Here is an 18,439-nt window from a genome sequence, read left to right on the forward strand (position 1 = left end):
TGGTCATGTTGTTTCATCACAGCTATAGTAACCCTAACTGTGTATCATTATCCCTCTCTGGAACACGTTCGTGTGGGTGTGTGTGGTGTGTGTAGTGCACCTACAAATGCTCACACATGTGGGTGTGTGCGGTGTGTGTAGTGCACCTGCATATGATTGCACATCTGTGTGGAGGCCAGAGGCCCAGAATAAATCTCTTCCTCTACCACTCTTTCCTCCTTTTTGTGTCAATCTAACTGCATCTGAATCTCATTGATTTGGCTAGGCTCGCTGGTCAGTGAGCTCTGGGGATCCACCCGGCAGTATGCCCAGGTCTTGGGGTTACAGACTGTGTCTTCCATGTCTACCTTTCTATTCCTGGTTGCTGGGGAATCTGCACTCAGGGGTTCATGCTTGTGTATCAGGCCCTCTGCCTACGGAGCCATCTCTCTAGCTCCTGTCATAATATCTGTGTGTGTGTATGTATGTGATGTGTATGTGATATGATGTGTGTATGTGTATGAGTATGTGATGTGATATGTGTGTACGTGTGAGTATGTGATGTGATGTGTATGTCTGTATGTAATGTGTGTGCATATGTATGTGATGTGTGCATTGATGTGATGTGTTTGTGAGTATGTGATATGATGTGTGTATGTGATGTGTGTATGTGTGACTACGTGATGTATGTGATGTGTATGTTATGTGATGCATATGTGTGTGAGGGCATGTGATGTTTGTGTATGTGTATGGTGTTTGTGTATGTGAGTGTGTGATGTGTGTGTCTGTGTGTGGTGTATGCTCATGTGTGTATGTGTATGAGATGCATGTGCCCTCGGGCCCAAGGAGGACATCAAGGGTCTTGTTCTAGTACCTCTGCTTCATTCCTTTAAGATAGTCTTTCACGGAATCTGGACCTGGCATTTAAAACATGAAGCTGGAGAGATAGCCCACTTTCTTAGTGTGTACTTTATTCAAGAGGAAGCTGAGTTCTGGCTGGGGATATAGCTCTGTGGTAGAGGGCTTGCCTAGCATGTTAGAAGCCCCATCACTGGAGGGAAGAATGGAGGGAGATATGGGGGAGAGAGAGGAGAGAGAGAACAGAGAATATTAGGAGAGAAGAGAGAGGGGGAGGGACAGGAGACAGGGGAAAAAGGGGGGAGAGAGAGGTGGAGGAAGAGAGAGAGAATGGAGGGAGGGAGGGAAGAAGAAGGAGAGAGAGATCTAATAAACCCAAGGAGACAAGGTGCTACCCCGGTAAGGATAATTCTGATTAGTCTTGTGGGATGATGCTCTGTCTAGGAGTACTGCAGCGGTATCTGCAGGACAGACACAGCCTATCTATTGGACTAGGGGCTGTTTCTAAGTCTGATGGTCATTTTCTATAATAAATAGATCTTTGTGTTTCTTTTTTTTTTTTCCTCTTTTAAACTTAGGGTTTGTGGAAGGCTTAAGGCTACTGTTTGGGTTATTTTCCTCACTTGGAATAAACAGACTGACCTAGTTATGTTTATGTCTTTGCTATTTAAGGGCTGCTTCTTGTATCCCATGGTAGTAAACTAAAGTGAGCTCTCTTCTTCTTTTTTTTAAAATAATTTATTTTTATTTTATGTACTTTGATGCTTTGCCTGCATGTATGTCTGTGTGAGGGTGTCAGAAACCCTAGGAACTGGAGTTACAAACAGGTGTGTGCTGCCACGTGAGTGCTGGGAATTAAACCTAGGTCCCCTGGAAGAGCAGACAGTGCTCTCAACCGCTGAGCCATCTCTCCAGCCCCTAAAGGGAACTTTTTATGGGGTCTCTAAACAGAGCCGGGAAGTGTGACAGCAATGAGTGGGAACATCATAGACCCCCAACATGACTGGTTCTTTAATGACACTAGTTGTTGCAAACATCATAAAATAGGTGTCGTCTTCTCCAGATTCTCTGAAAACTAGCAAGCACACAGAGATAGTTCCAGTACTCGGAAGACAGAGGCAGGAGAATAAGTCCATACCAACCAGGGCCAGCCACATAGCAAGACTGTCTGAAAAACAAACACATTTAAGAAGGAATTTCTCTGATGTAATTTTCAGTGTGAATAGGCAGCACACATTCCTTGACTTGGGTGTGGCTGGACGGCGAGAAGATTGCAAGGACGACAGCTCACAGGATAGCATCAACCTCTTAAGACTAAGATGCTAACCTAAGTCACAACCCTAGAGATAAGACTACCATGATAATAAAGTTACAAGCTGTCCAGTGCTCTTTTGGTCAATGCTGTACAGGCATTGGCAGAAACTCTGTGCGGGGACTGTGGGAGGACAGCAAAGTACGTGGGTTGGCCACTGGCTTCCTGCTAGCAATGGCACTCACTCGTTCTGTAGACCAGGCTGGCCTCGAACCCAGAGATCCGCCTGCCTCTGCCTTCCTCTGAGTGCTGGGATTAAAGGTGCGAGCCACCACCGCCTGGCACGATGATAGTTCTTCATAATAGCAACATCTTCCCAGCTATGACTTGGTAAGCTGTCCGGGTAAGGAGGGAGCAGGCAGAACCCTTGCTGAGGTGGAACAGTGGCCAGTGGGCACCCCACATACTTTTCTATAGTACGGTTGGGAGGCCAGTCTGCTTCCTCCCAGCATAGAGAACAAGGACAACCAAGTTCTGAGCGTGGAGAGGAGTTGCATACTGGTACCTGCCTGCCCTGCCTGTGACTTCTGGCTGGCAGTTGGCCTTCTTGCCTTCAGTTACCCTGTCCCCAAAGAGAATAAATCTCATCCCATATACCTGACAGGAGGGATTGTGAGGACTGATGAAATCGCTTGATTGGAAGAGCCGCATTGATAGATGGCACTGTCATTACCCTAGGGACATTCTGTGCTTGAGTGTGCAAGGTGAAAAAAGCCGACAGCTGAGGGTGTTGAGCTTGTCCAGTGTGGGGAGAGAGTGGTCAGTAGTCAGGTTGTAGAGTCCGCCAAGGAAATTCCTCCATCTCTTGAAAGCTTATCCACTGGAGATAGGAGATACTCTACCGAGGCCCTGCTGAGGCCCTAAGCATCATTGCCAGCTGCTGTTTTAGTTTGTAGCATCCTGAACCTTTCCTAAGGGATTTTGAGAAGTCTAGCAATTTTGCTTGCATCATCAATCTGGAGGTTATTTTATTTTATTTTATTTTTTTGAACGTTTTACAGTGCTGGGTATTGAACTCAGGGCCTTGAGTATCCCAGGCAAGTGACCTACCATTGAGCTACATTCTCAGCTCTCATTCTGGCATTTAATCTTGGTTGAGTTAGGCACATATTTTGCTCATCAAAAAAAATTTTTTTAAGATATTTTTATGTATGTGTATGACCATGTATCTGTGTGAAAGGGCCTGGAGAGGCCCAGAGAGGGCATCAGATCCCCGGAGCTAGAGTTCTAAGAGGCTGCAGCTAGGGTTTCTATTACTGGGATGAAACACTATATCTGAAAAGCAAGTTGGGGAGGAAAAAGTTTATTTGGCTTACACTCCATATCACTGGTCACCAGTGAAGGAAGTCAGGACAGGAACTCAAGCAGACTGGAGCCTGGAGGCAGGAGCCATGGAGGGGTGCTGCTTACTGGCTTGTCCCCATGGCTTGCTCAGCTTGCTTTCTTACAGAACCCAGGGCCAGCAGTGTCGGGGTCTGGTGCTAGCCCGGACCATCAATTATTTCTCTTGACCAGACCCCAACATAAACTCTCTCTCTGGACTGGCGTGGAGGCGCGGAAATAAAGACACAACTCACATGGCTTTATTGGGAGAGAGATTCTTAGTGATCCCTCATGAAGTCCTGAGTTCACATCCTGAAGAATTTCTTTCGTTTTATTCTTCAAACGGCCTTTATACCAAAACTTAACTTAGGGGAAATGCATTAGCATTCTGTCTCCTAGGTAACCAGGTGAATGGCTTTTTGTCATGTCCACATCTACCTGTCTGCTGTGTATGTTAGCTGTCACTTAGGTTTGAATTAACATCTCTATCAGGCATCCTCCAAATTACAAAGGAGCAAAACAACATCCTAACCCTTTGTTAGGGCAGTGACAGCCTGTCTGCAGGGCTATGTGACCACTGCAGGTGGGGCCTGTGGCTTCAGAGCCTGGCTGCCACATCATATAGACATATGGGCCCACACAGCAGCCCAGGGATGGCGCCTCCCACCATGAGCTGAGCTCTCCCCCATCAATCACTAATTAAGAAAACTTAACAGGCTTGCCTACAGCCAGATCTTATGGGGGTTCCCTCCTCTCAGATGACTATAGGTACCTATAGTATGTCAAGTTGACATAAAACTAGTCAGCACGACTTCCTACATGGGAGCTAGAAACCAAATTTGCATCTTCTGGAAGAACAGAAAGTGCTCTTAACTGCTGAGCCATCTTGGCAACCACTAAATTCTTAAACTAGTGAGATGTGGCGTATTCCTACCACCCTAACACTCTGAAGGCTGAGGCAGGAGGACTGCCTTGAGTTCAGGCCAGCCTGAGGTACAGTGTGAGATTGTCTCATTCCCCTTACCAAATAAAAATTACGTGGATGTTGGACAATAGACATAAAGCTGGGGGCGGAGGTGGTCCATGTCTTTAATCCTAGCACTCAATTGACAGAGGCAGGAGGAGCTCTGTGAGTTCGAGGCCAGCCTGGTCTACATAGCAAGCTCCAGGCTGGTCAGGGTTATGTAGTATCTTTAATTAAGGTTTTTATTGCTGTGCAGAGACACCATGACCACAGCAACTCTTATAAAGAAACCATTTAATTGGGGTGGCTTGCTTACAGTTTCTGAGGTTCAGTCCATTATCATCATGGTTGGGAGCATGGCAGCGTGCAGGAAGATGCTGGAGCTGAGAGTCCTTCGTCTTAACTCAGAGACAACGGGAGATGGGCTGTCACACTGAGTGAAGCTTGAGAAGATCACAAGGTCCGCCCCCTCCGTGATGCACTTCCTCCAACAAGGCCACACCCCCTCACAGTGCCACTCCCTGTGAGGGCCTTTTCTTTCAAGCCACCACACATAGGGAGGCCTGGAGTTCTCCAGTGTCGCCCTGTCCTGCTCTCTCCTTCTCTCTCTCTCTCTCTCTCTCTCTCTCTCTCTCTCTCTCTTTTTTTGGATTTTCGAGACAGGCTTTCTCTGTGGAGCCTGTCCTGGAACTAGCTCTTGTATACCAGGCTGGTCTCGAACTCACAGAGATCCGCCTGCCTCTGCCTCCCGAGTGCTGGGATTAAAGGCATGCGCCACCACTGCCTGGCATCTCCTTGTCTCTTTGGTGTTTGTTTTGCCTCATGGAAATGCCTTCTTGTGTCCATGGGTGGTCAAAAATTGTTTGTTTTTGGTTTTGATTTTAAAGCAGCCTGGACATTCTGTTCCTTCAGTGTAGTTATGTTTCCCAAGTGCTGGGGTTATTCACATCCTTGTGACTTACTGATCAAGTGGACTGAAAGAACCAAGTGAGCACTGATTTGAATTTTGCTTCTGTGAGAGGAGCTATTGTCTTTGCTAGGCAGTTCTGTGGCAGAGAATAGACAATTTCTTGGGTCTCTTCAGTCTCGAGTCCTTTAATCCAGGCCTCCCAAGTTGCTTCCGAATGATCTGTGGTCTTTCTAAATGGAGTCATGACTACTGTCTGTGTTCCAAAGCATGGGTACTCCTCTTTGCCTGTTCAGGTTCTATGGAACACGAGGATGCACACATGGCTTTGGCCAGTCCTTCAGCTGCACCCGATCTCAACAGTTTACGTGAGAGAGAACAGTCATGATATTGAAAGATATCTTTTAGAATCCGATATTTGGGTGTTGCATGGAAGATGGGCAACGGGGCTTGCTGGAGCTCCCAGCTATGCCCTTTGGTAAGCTGGGTGGGCTCTTGTGTTCGCTCCCCTTATTCCAGGTTCTGGTCTCCTGCAGGTCTATCATGCAGAAGAATTGATCACAGTGAGGCCTCGCCTTACCTGCCTCTCTCCTCTGACTCTATCCTCACAGTGGCTACACAACTAGATAATGGTTTGCTTGTTAAGGGGAGGTCTGCTGTGACTTTTTTTTTTTTCGAGACAGGGTTTCTCTATAGCTTTGGAGCCTGTCCTGGAACTAGCTCTGTAGACCAGGCTGGTCTCGAACTCACAGAGATCCGCCTGCCTCTGCCTCCCGAGTGCTGGGATTAAAGGCGTGCGCCGCCATCGCCCGACTGTGACTCTTGTTAAATATGGAAGACTTCATTTAAGGGGCGACTCCGCTAGGATCTTGAAAAGTAGAGATCTGGTTTAAGCCCAAACACAAAGACAAGTATTTATAGGCAGGATCTGCATTGAGGTGGAGGGGGGTGGTGGTGTCACTGACTTGAAAAATTATTAAATTAGCCGGGCGGTGGTGGCGCATGCCTTTAATCCCAGCACTCGGGAGGCAGAGGCAGGCGGATCTCTGTGAGTTCAAGACCAGCCTGGTCTACAAGAGCTAGTTCCAGGACAGGCTCCAAAACCACAGAGAAACCCGGTCTCGAAAAATACCAAAAAAAAAAAAAAAGAAAAAAAAAAAGAAAAGAAAGAAAGAAAGAAAAAGAAAAATTACTAAATTACTAAGAGGAAGTTCTGGGGGCGCGTGATGGTTCTGGCTAAACCGACTTGACAAGATTCTTAGGGAAGGCAGGCCAGTGTGAGAGGATGAGGGTGGAGATACTCACTAAACCAAACCTGCAGGATTCCAGATAAAACTTGATTCTAGGAGAACAAAGGCAGCTTAAGGTGGAGGCTAGCTGGGGCTTAGCGGAGGCTAACAAGAATTAGGGCCAGCAGAGTCTTAGGCATCGGAATTTGTTTACTTGGTTCATTTTGAGATTGATTTGTTTACGTGTATGTTTGCTTTGCCTGCGTGCAGGCTTGTATACCACTTGTGCCCTTGTGGGCCAGAAGAGGGTGTCAGGTCTCTGGAACTGGAATGAAGGGTGGATGGATGTAGCCTTGTGGGTGGTGGGAACTGAACCTGGGTCCCCTGCAACAGCAATTAGTTCTTTCAACCGCCAAGCCCTCTCTCCAGCCCCTACTCTGTTTAACTTTTACTAAGGAGACCCACACTGCAGACCCTTCTGTAGCCTGGGTTGCTCCGTCATGCTTGGTCTGGCCTTCATTTGTGGGATGCTTTGAAGGAGTTATTTTTGTCAGCGGGAATTGAACCCAGAGCCCCATATTCATGCTACGCACCAGCTATTCCACAGAGCTACGTCTCCAGCTCCACGGAATTATGTTTTAGATTTTCATGTTATCCTGGCTCATAGCTTCTGGGAAGGGCACGAAGCTGTGGAAAAAAATAAAGGGCCCTTTTTCAGCTGAAGGTCATTTCCAAAACAAATAGGTTTCTTGACTACTCAGTTATATATTTGCGGACATTCTGCTCAGGGTGGCGGAGGAGGGCAGCTACCATGGTCTGCCTTTTCTAGAATTTTGGGGAAATGGATATACTAAACTTATTCAGCTTCTGTGATATACAATCCCTAAAGACTATGGAGCGAGTTACTTTGTTGCTGTTTACTCTGAATGACTTGAACAAGATGGGCATTTTGGAAACTTGGGTGTGTGCTCCTCTTTTCTCAAGCTGTGGCTGCACAAACACCCTTTCTCACTCTGGGCCCCCCCTGGAGCTGGTTCTGTTCTTTGCTCCTTCAAGACATAGCTTCCCTAGGAGCTTAGTCAAACTGGGAAAGACAAATGAAAACTAGTATGTTTATTTATATAGTTTATTGACCATTGTTGTGTGTGTTCACTTGTCTTAAGTTTCTGGAAAGACAAACATATTATCATAAATATGACATGGTCTCTGACCTTTGGAATTTTATGGCTCAAATATAGGATGCATGTGTGTAAATAAATGTGTTGCACGTGCTGTGCTAAGTGTAGGATGACCTTACACCCTGAGACAGGCTTGGCTTATGCCTGTCGTCCTGGTGTCCTCCTGAGAACGCTCCTTTTCACTTTTACAAGTAAGGCCACAGCCATGATCTCAGGTACACAAGGGTAGGGAGCACAGAGGTACTTTCCCACGGGGTGCCACTGACCTGACTGAGGAGAGGTTTGGCTAGCCAAGGTCGGGGATCTTGGGGGGAACTTGGGATTCAGGCGGGAGAAGAGGTGTAGTTCAGGAACGCAGAAAGCTCTGCAGGCGAAGAGAAACCGGTTGTTCTGGGAGCAAGAGCAGTGGTTGGCCTGAGTTAGATGTCGTTTGCCAAGTTTACCGTCTTGACAGTTCCTCAAGGACAGTATAACACATACAACTGTCTAGACACCACTGAACCCCTCCTCCTTGCTTCAGGATAGGGATGGAATTCAGGATCTTGTGTGGGCCAGGTCTTGTGCGCTCCCTCTGAGCTAGCTAGATCACCAGAGTGAATTTCTGTTTTTACAATCTCCTACGTGTTCTTGGGCATATAAAAGTTAGATCTAGGTCCCTGCTGATGGTGCCTAGGGAAGCAGGATCTTTTAAAATGTATTTTTATTTTATGTGCATTAATTACTGTTTTGCCTGCCTGTATGTCTGTATGTCAGGTCTTAAGAGTTAAGAATTGTTAGTAGCCATGAGGGTGCTGGGGCTTGAACCCAGGTCCTCTAGAAGAGCAGTCAGAGCTCTTAACCTCTGAGCCATCTCTTCAGCCTGGAAACTGAGGTTCTAAGAGGTTAGGGAGTGCAGGAACTATGCACATCACACCAAGGATGGAGAGAAGGGAAGAAGATTCTAGCACTATTGAGGAAGAATGATCAAAACCAAGTGCTGACTCACATGGGGATTATATTCAGGCCACAGGATACGTGTATCAAACTGAGAAATCTAAGGGATTTCTAACCTGGAGATTTATTTGGTGATCATAAACCCAAGACACCAACCGCTGGATAGTGTTGGCATAGTTCTTGTAGACCTGAAATAAAATGACTTCTGCCCCTATTTTTTTTTTTTTAAGTCTTACACCACTCTTTCTTGACAGTCCTGTTTATCTCTGGCAAGAAGCAGTAACAGATTCCAAAGCATCCTCCTGCCTTTTCATTACGGTGGGATACCTGCCAAGCCTTATCTTACATGTTTGCTTTGTTATGGACTATGTAAGACCTTTCTGATTCATCAGCAGTATACTTGGTGCCAACTCCGTTCAGGAGATCATCGGTGACCTACAAGTTTTAGGGTGACCTTGTCCTGAATTTTGGAGGCGCACTCTCTGTGGGAATTGTAGCCACATCACAGATTCCCCGAGACTCAGAAATGACTGCAGCACAAGAAACACATTATTGACGCATCAAGAGACTCAAGCTTTGGCGTTAGAGGCAACGGGTGAATCTTTCAAAGATGAAGGAAAAAAACTCTTCTCTTCGCCTACAAAGATAAAAAGATTTTATCCTGAAGGCTGCGGTCACCAGGCCTGCTGGCTTCGTACCGGAGCGGGAAATGACATCAGTAACCAAAGACCTAGATTATATGAAGAAACCCTTAAAGTTCTGAAAAGGATGGACAACGGGAAACCGCTCAGGCTGTCTTGTCAGGGGGTAATTTTATGTCCTCTGTCCCAGGCTTGGCCACTCCAGAGCCTCGTGAGTGTGGTTTGGTGCTGGCAAGGCATCTTCAATTCTTATGTTGGCTGGGGGAGCCTCCCAAATCCTGGGAGTAACGGGGATGGAGATGAGTAGTGTCAGGGAGCGGGCACAACAGAGGTTCCGAGTTTTTTTTTTTCTTTTTGTTTTTAAATGAAGGGCTTAACTTCTGTGCGGTCCAGCGTCAGCCACGCCATTAAGTCGTAGCGGCAGGAAGAACAGATAAAAGGGGGAAGAGGAAAGGCGCAGCAGCGCGCACACGCTCGGAAACGGACGTCGGCGGCGCGCGGCGCGGCGAGCTGCAGGCGCCGGTCCCCGCGGGGGGGAAGAGGGCGAGCGGGCGCGAGCGGCCGGGCCGTCGGGCAGCCCCTGCCGGAGCAAGGCCGGGCGCGACCAGCGCGGCGGGGGGAGCGCGCTCCAAAGCCTTCCCAGCCGTCGCCCCCGCGCGCCGCGCCAGTAGTTCGGTCCGAGGGGGCGGCTCCAGGGGCGCGGCTCCGCGGTGGCCCAGGCTGCTCTAGGCGGGAGCCGACCCCAGAGCCAAGCCGCGCAGGGAGGGAGGGAGAGAGGGAGGGGACTGGAGGGCGAGCGGGGGCGCGCGGGGGCGAGCGTGTGGCGCGGCGGCTCCGAGGAGCGGGGGCGAGCGGCGCTGCGGGCCGTGGGAGGAAGCGCTGCGCCCGGCCCGACGGCGCTCGCTCGTTGAGCCACATCCGCGGGTCGCCGGCGCCTGTCACAGCCCCTCCATTTTGAAGGAAGGAGGCCGCCGTTCCCACCGCCGGGGCGGCAGCCGCGCTCATGGCGTTCAGTCCCTGGCAGATCCTGTCGCCCGTGCAGTGGGCCAAGTGGACGTGGTCCGCGGTCCGTGGCGCGGGCGCGGGCGAGGAAGAAGCCGGAGGTCCCGAGGGTGACCCCGAGGAGGAGGAGGACTCGCAAGCCGAGACCAAATCTCTGAGTTTCAGGCAAGTACACCGCATCCCAGCCGGGATGCAGGCGCGCGCCATCCTCCCACCGCGGTCATGCTGTGTGCGCGCAACCGTGTTGCCGGCTCTGGCTGCGTCTTGCCCGCAGCCGGGACCCCGCTGTGCACCCGAAAGTTCGGGACGTTCTGTCTGCCCGTGTGCTTTTCGTCCCCTGTCTTCGCTGTGAGCTTTCTGAACCCGGCCCCTAATCGGCGGTCTCCCCATCCTGGTTTGCCTGGCTCGTTTTCTCCTAAGCGTCGACACCCCGGCTCCGACACAGCCACACCGGGTAGTGTCAGTTGATGAGGCCAGGTGGGATGTGTAGCTTTTATCCTGTGGGCAGGAAATCGTCCTCCCCCTCCCCCGCATCCATCTCGGTCCCGCAGTGTCCGAAAATGCTGCCGTGGTAAGAGAGGATCGCGTGATGACAGGCCCCTGGCAGCTGGTGAGAAATGGTGGTCTCTGCTGAGCTGTCACACGTGTGATTGTGGAAGGCAGGTGATGGCATTTTCAGCTGCGAGTGACTTTGAGACAGGTAGAGGCCTACCAAGGAACAAGGAAGGCATGGTTAAGAATTGGCTTAGTTTGGGCGCGGGGAGGAGGCGATATTCACTTTTAAGCCTCTGGAAAGGGGGTCAAGTACGATGAGTTGATTTGAAGCTCCCCTCCTCCCCGTTTCGGGTGTGAAAGGCAAAGATGACCTCAAAAATAAGTGGTCCTGGTGAGGCGTTCCAGAGGACAGAAGAGATTTTGGGGAGCTAGGATGTTGGGCATCGCTGAAAAACTGCCGCAGCCTCTTCCTCAGCCGGGTTGAGGATTGATTGGTTGGTTGTAAAGTTAGACGGAGGTGCTGGACTTGCACCGTTGTAAGTGCAGTTTAAAGGCAGTTGGAAATACCGTTGACCGTGGTAATGCCTCGTTTTTCCCCCCTGGCAGCTCGGATTCTGAAGGTAATTTTGAGACTCCTGAAGCGGAAACCCCAATCAGATCGCCTTCTTGTGGCTCACCTCTAGGATTGGCAGAACCTGAGGCCAAACCCCAAGGTAAAAGCAACTTTAATTTTCTACTTCTTTGGTTTTAACTTTTAAAAGGGGGGGCATAAAAAGGGGTGCCTGTGCATCTCGAGGACCACTTGAGAGAAGTTAGGTTGTCTCCTTGCTCCAGAAGAGGCTGATTTGGAAGGCTTGTCCTTTTGTTTTGTAAAATAAACGTTTTGATGATTTGGTGATCCCAAGCTTCCTTCGTTCTCTGAAGAGAGATTATGCTTTTTTTTTTTTTTTTTTTTTTTTTTTTTGGTTTTTCGAGACAGGGTTTCTCTGTGGCTTTGGAGCCTGTCCTGGAATTAGCTCTGTAGACCAGGCTGGTCTCGAACTCACAGAGATCTGCCTGCCTCTGCCTCCCGAGTGCTGGGATTAAAGGCGTGCGCCACCATCGCCCGGCGAGATTATGCTTTTATAGACATTCCCAGCCATTCCTGCTCTCAACCAGGAATAAGTAAAAATCCGGTGAGTGATGGGTTGGGTTATGTTTAGATCTGGCTTCCCAGATTCCACAGTCTAGTTGTTTCTACAAGGGTGTGGCTAGACACAAAATTATAGGTAAGAGTTGATTTTTGAGTCAGGAATCTTAAGCAGTTTCAAAATTGCTTGCCTTTCCTTCCCACCAAGGGCTGGTTGGGAGCCCTTCAGTGTAAACAACACATACCCTCCCCTGTCCCCCTAAAGCCCCATCTCATACACGCCCTTTAATTCTAGATGCCTCTGGCCCACTAAATTAATTGCAAAAAAAAAATTTTTTTTTTTGAGACAGGATCTTAGATAGATAGCCCAGGCTAGCCTTGAAACTCACTACGCCGAATATAACCTTGAACTGATTCTGGAATGATAGGCCCGCGTCGCCATGCTTGGTTTATTGTTACATAGTTTTGAATAAAATTTCATTTGCTCTAATCGGAATTAATTTGTTCCTTCAGTCAATAGAGGCCCTGTGATACAGAAGTTGAATCCCTGATTTCACTGAGCAACATTTTGGAGGGAGGAGAACCTTTTAAGCCATAAAAGCAAAATCTGTTGAGTTATGTTAAGTTCTGTGGAGAACGGCGGGGGTGGGGGTGGGGGCTGACCTATGGGTCTGGTTTAGGGGAACCTGATAGAGATGGTACCGTGAACAGACTCCTAAGGGGAGAGTTGAGGAAACAAAGAGTTGTGTGTGTTTTGGGGAGAAGAACCTTTTCTGCAAAGGGAACGGTGTTTGCAGAGAAGCAGCCCCTAAGCATGGAGCCCTAGGGCCTAGAAAATCATGCATCCTGGAGGAGCAGGCCCAGAAGCCAGTGCTGCCCACGTGGAATGACTGGGATGCTAAGTAATAAGAGCTGAAGTCAGCAAGGCGAGAGGCAAGCCAGGCAATTATAATGATAGGTTTTCAGAGTGAGGTAGGAAGCGGCTGTAGGGTTTCTGAACAAAATAACCATAAACTGAGGAGCTCAAAACCAGTTTACTCTCATAGTTGCCGAGAGCTGATCAGAATCGGAAGTCTGAAAGCCGAGTGTTGGCAGAGTCCCGCTCCTGACGACTCAAGGAAAACTTTGTCTGTCCTAACTTCTGCCGCTAGTCAGTAGCCCTTGGGGTTTGGCTTGAGGCAATGTAATTCTTTGCTTTATCACACGGTGGGTTTTCCCTGAAAGTCTGTGTCTTCCTGTGGCCATGCTATGAGGACTCAGGTCATTCAATTTATTACTCTCTCCAGACTAGTATGACCTCATTTTAACTTCATTGCACCTCTAAAGATACTATTTCCAAATAAGGGCACATTTCTGGTAAATTATGTCTTTTAACATATCTTCTTGGGGACAGTTTAATTCATTGTTGCAAGGCTTTAACTCCTTGAGACAGGGCTATGTCTAGCTATGTGTAGCTATGACTAGCCTGGAACTTGCTGTGTAGACCAAGTTGGCTTTGAGCTTGTTATGCCCAAATCCGTGGGTCCCCACAAAACCAACAAAGGAGACCGAGTCCCATATGTAAAAGCAAAGAGCCTATTTTAATCAAGTTTGCAAACTCGGTCTCTCTGCACGTCCAACATATTGGAATAAACGGAGAGCCCTAAGCTCAATTGGAATTGGGTTTTTCTAGTAGTAAAGGTAGGGGTGAGGGGGTTTCTGAGGTTCAGGACCTCTGATTGGCTGACATCTGTCTAGGGGTGTCCTGTTGAGGTGCCCTGGCAGGTGATCCCATCTACAGCATTTGGAATGCCAGGCATTTCTTTTGAATGTTCTGCTCTTGGGTGGGGGTCTCAGCCTGTGGTTCCTCTTGCAGCCTGGCTTTGTCTCAGGGTAAATTACTGAGACTCCAGACTCCCTTTTAATTTGTCGATGGCCAAAGTCCCAGATGATAATGGTGGGAAGTAAAGAACTTCCTTTGGGTGACCTGCCCAGACTTAGCTTATCATGGCTGGCCCCCCATAAACTTAAGGGAGATTCATTTACCTCTGCATTCCAGGTACTGGGATTAAAGGTGTCAGCCACCACTTCAGGCATAGTTTTTAATTTAAAAAAATTATTTTTTTCGCATTTATTATTTGGTGGTGGTAGGAGCATGTGCCACTGCCCGTATGTAGAGTTTGGAGGGCAGCTATCAGGACTTGGTTCTGTCCTTCCACCATGCTGGTTGTAGGGACTGAATTCAGGTCTTCAAGTATAGCAGTAAATACTTCTATTCCCTGAGCCATCTTGCTGGCCCAGGTCTTTTGTTGTATATGAGATAAATAATAGTCTCCCTGTGTAGCCTAGGCTGGCCTTGAACTCATGAACTCTCAAGAGCTGGGTCTGACTTCCTTTTGACAAGGTTGTTTGCTTTATAGAGGAAGGGCTCTGGGGTGGATGTCCTTTGCACGTGGCTTCTCATCCCACTGCCTTTAACACCATCACCATATAGTGCCAGATGGAGGGGTTTTCAGTTACCCGGTCTTGGAATGGGTTCTGACTCCCTTAGGTCCATCCACAGTTGATGTAGCTTAGTGCGTACTTCGTCACAAGTTGCCTGGGGAAGTCGAGTCTCTGGACTTGGTAGAGGGGTTAGATTTATTGCTATATCATCACTCTTTTTTTGCAGTTTGATTTTTTACTAGAAATTGTCATCTGCATGCTAGGTGTAGAGTGCTGAGACTCAAAACAGCATCTTCGGCCTGCTCTGTGCTGTTACCAGGTCAGGACTCCTGGTTGGCATGGACTAGCGCGTGGCAGAGGGCGTGTGGCAGAGCTACACAGTTCCTGTGATAAAGATACTGCCTGCCCCCATAGCTTCCTTGCAGATCGGGAGGGAGGTCTAGAAGCTAGAAAGAACTATTTCTTCGACCTTATCAAATTTAAATAAAGCTCATAGGACAGACGTTAAGTAGCTGTTTGAAAGCCTCTTTGAATTGTCCTCGGCTCGGGCAGCCTTTCCTCCGCGTTCTACCAGTCTGCTCTTCTGCTTCCTCTGCCAGATTCTCCGGTAAATGAATAGAGGCTGGGATTGGCTCTGCTCCCCGCCCCCAGCCACAGCCACTCAATTGTTTGGTCCTTCCCGTTCCAGTGACTCTCACACTCTTTCCTTCTCTATAAATGTTTTCTTCTTAGAGAGCCTGACATCAGCAGAGCTCGCCAGGGTAGTTCATGCTGCAGAGTGTGATTCTGAGGGAGGGAGGTGGCGTATAGGGTGGGAACCAACCCTACATATTGGGGACCCCCCCAGTGTAAGGTCTTTAGAGAGTGGGTGACTCCTAAGACTGGTTGGTTAGTGTCTGGCCTTTTAAGGACCTCCTGGAGTTAACTCAGCCTGTGGATCACCTTGTCAGGCATACAAAGTAGTCGGGAGAACACAGCAGAAGCACAGGTCTTGCTAAAGATGGTTTCACTGAGCAAAAGCTCTTTTCTCTTTTTTAATGATTTATTTATTTTTATGTGTGTATGCCTATGTGAGGGTGTTGGGTCCCCTGGGACTAGAGTAACAGACAGTTGTAACCTGCCATGTGGGTGCTGGGAATTGAACTCGGGTCCTCTGGAAGAGCAGCCTCCTGCTCCATCACCTGCCTCCTCGTTCTTTACATTTGGAGGGAAGTACAGTTTTGCTTTTTATTGGAACTGTTTTCTTTTTTTTTTTGGTTTTTCGAGACAGGGTTTCTCTGTGGTTTTGGAGCCTGTCCTGGAACTAGCTCTTGTAGACCAGGCTGGTCTCGAACTCACAGAGATCCGCCTGCCTCTGCCTCCCGAGTGCTGGGATTAAAGGCGTGCGCCACCACCGCCCGGCTTATTGGAACTGTTTTAAGAATGTATGTAATTTTTTTTAATGAGTCCTCTTAAGGTGGTTTTATGCTAACAAATAGTAGGTCAGGTTGTGATTTTTTTTTTTTTTTAGGCACAGAAAAAAGTTGGCTTCTGAATATGTAATAAACTAACTGAAAGTTTTCTTGGAAATACCAAATTGGCAACTGTAAAATTCCCACCGGTAGTTCTGCATTTGCAGCCCGCTTTTCCCAGCGAAAGATGCTTAAGCTGGGTTTGCTTGTTTTGTTTTGAATGAAATTGTTGGTTTATTTCTGAGACAGGGTTTCTCTGTGTGGCCCTGGCTGTCCTGGAACTCACTCTGTCTGTAGACCAGTCTGGCCTTGAACTCACAGAGGTTCATTTGCCTCTGCAACCCCTCTCCCCCCAGAGCTAGGATTAAAGGCGTGCAGAACTTTGGTATTTAGATCGGAAACGCCAAGCCATGCTCCAGGCTAAATTTGGTCACCTACCTCTTTTTTTTTTTTTTTTTTGGACTCTCCAGGGACAGAAAGGATTTAAAATTTTTAAGTAATTGAGCCACTTTTAATCTCAGCACTGGGGAGGCAGAGGCAGGCAGGTCTCTCAGTTCAAGGCTACAAGCTAGCCAGGTTTCCATAGTGAGTTCCAGGACAGTCAAAAACCAAAAAAAAAGTCCCCTCAAAAGTTAAATGGTTGAAAAAAAATTGTGGTGATGCTGTTTGGAAATATAACCATACTTAGGTTTTCTATGTGACTGGTTTTGTATCTTGGTAGTCAAGTACTTGGGGCTGGAGAGGTTTGGTAACCTCTATCCATACTTCTGCCAGTTTCAGAGAAATCACTAGGATTGTAAAATAAAGCATAAAGAAGGTGGCCGTACTCAAATAACAGTTGAACAGTGTGTACCAGTTTCCAACTTTGTGGGCCTATGTGGTTGGGAAGGGCTTCCTTATGGGAGAAAGGTTGTCTGACTTTTTGTCTCCTTTGGAGACAGTATTGCTTGAATTTTAAATGTAATGGTAAAATTAAAATGGTGCCGGGCCACAAGGGGCAGTGGGTCTCAGGCAGGGAGCTGCGTGGCAGCTCAGCTAGTCCTGTGCGGAGCCGCAGCAGGTGAGAGACAGAGACAGATAGGCATGCCATGCAGAGAAAGTGGATATTTATTTAGTGGGCTATGGAAGGGATAGGGAAAGGGGAGAGGAAGGGAGAAGGGGGATGGGGGGGGGGGAAGGAAGGAGAGAGGAGCCACGACAGTAGCCACCTCTTCTGAAGAGAGATGGGGGCAGAGAGAGCAGTGCAGGCTGGAAGGGAGGGGGAGTTGGTGGGGCTTGTCTCTTAAAGGGACAGGACAGACCATTACAACTAAAGGATTCAGTGTGTGTGTGTGTGTGTTTGTGTGTGTGTGTGTGTGTGTGTGTGTATGGAAAAGAAACTAAATTATGTAAGAAATCATTTTGGAATCATTGAATACAAGTACTAAAATAGACTTTTAAAATCAGATCTTAGTTTTTGATTATATGTCTGTGTGTGGGTTTGCGCCTGGACTGTAGTGATCCTCAGAGCTGGAGTTACATGTGGTTGTGAGCCACACTTGGCTCTCTGCGAGAACATTATCAATTGTTAACCACTGACGCATCTGTCGGTCCTCACCAACACAGACTTTTACCTATTCAGTAATTCTGATGTAGTGTTGGGTGCTGTGTATGAGTGTATGGATAAGTGGTAGATTTATGGAAAGCTGTAGACTATATGTTTAAGACCTAGAATGCAGATCTTGCTAAATCTGAGCCCTAGACCTTTTATTCTAAAGCTTTGAGCATATTTACAAGCAAATATTATGCAAATATCTTTTATTAGTTACATATTGAAGTGGTACGTTCAAATCCAGAAGCATGTTTTCCTCAGGATTTTGTTGACTGTTTCCTTGCCCGCATCAAGAGATGCTTTATTAGAATTTCCTAGAAATGATGACTGTCTAGGTGAACAGTTTGACATGTCTACCATGCCGCAGGTTGATGCTTTTAGTTTTTGGTGTGATTGGCTTCCAAAGCCTTGTTTAGTTTTTGATGTGATCCTAGCACAGGATGTCTGAGTCCTGAAGACCTCAGCAGCCTGCTGCATTCCCGTTTCTTTCCCAATGGAATGGGGAACGTTGGTTTGTTAGAATGTAGGGAGGTGTGGAGGAAGCGCCTCCCCTCCTTGTGGGATAAGGCTTCCGCCAAGACACTGTTGTGTGTGAGCAAAGCTGCTTCCTTAGAACTTAGAACAGTGTTGGGTAAAGAACCGCCTGGGCAGAGCTATCCTCGAAAACTTTCGAATTGCAAATTGCGTATTCTTTTTAGATGTAGCAAAGTCAAGGCCTTTGTTTGTGTATTTGTTTGTTTGCTTTTGAATTTTCAAGACAGGGTTTCTCTGTGTAGCCCTGGCTGTCCTGAAACTCACAGTGTAGACTGGGCTGCCTCTAACTCACAGAGATCCTCCTGCCTCTGCCTCTCAAGTACTGGGACTAAAGGTGTGCGCCACCACACCCAGCTAGGCCTTCTTAAGTATTCTAAGGATTAAACTCACTCTTGTTACATTCCTCCTTATCATAGGGCGTAAACTAAAACTAGCTCATTTACTCCAGTAATTTCTAGTGACAGAGGCATTTTCTACCAATGGGGCTGG

The 18,439-nt window shown here is 47.8% G+C and overlaps 1 protein-coding gene across 7 annotated transcripts in view; it reads left to right on the forward strand.

Annotated features, from left to right (window-relative positions):
• Tacc1 (transforming acidic coiled-coil containing protein 1) overlaps nucleotides 1-18,439 on the forward strand; it is a 97,228-nt gene that overhangs the window by 36,075 nt on the left and 42,714 nt on the right. For 2 of the 7 annotated variants that reach the window (XM_041674032.1, XM_041674033.1), the window contains exons 1-2: nucleotides 10,111-10,491; nucleotides 11,428-11,534. The exons of 1 other annotated variant lie outside the window; for it this stretch is intronic. In XM_041674032.1, coding sequence (XP_041529966.1) covers nucleotides 10,328-10,491; nucleotides 11,428-11,534 — 271 coding nt within the window. In that variant the 5' untranslated portion in view covers nucleotides 10,111-10,327. Of the gene's footprint in view, nucleotides 1-10,110; nucleotides 10,492-11,427; nucleotides 11,535-18,241; nucleotides 18,285-18,439 lie in introns of those variants that run through there. 4 more of the 7 variants (XM_041674035.1, XM_041674034.1, XM_041674038.1 and 1 more) reach the window with 3 other exon arrangements.

The sequence above is a fragment of the Microtus oregoni genome, unplaced genomic scaffold, assembly GCF_018167655.1.
Source record: "Microtus oregoni isolate MIOR12 unplaced genomic scaffold, Mior012 000024F_ref0000369, whole genome shotgun sequence".
In the NCBI taxonomy this organism is placed as follows: Eukaryota; Metazoa; Chordata; class Mammalia; order Rodentia; family Cricetidae; genus Microtus; species Microtus oregoni.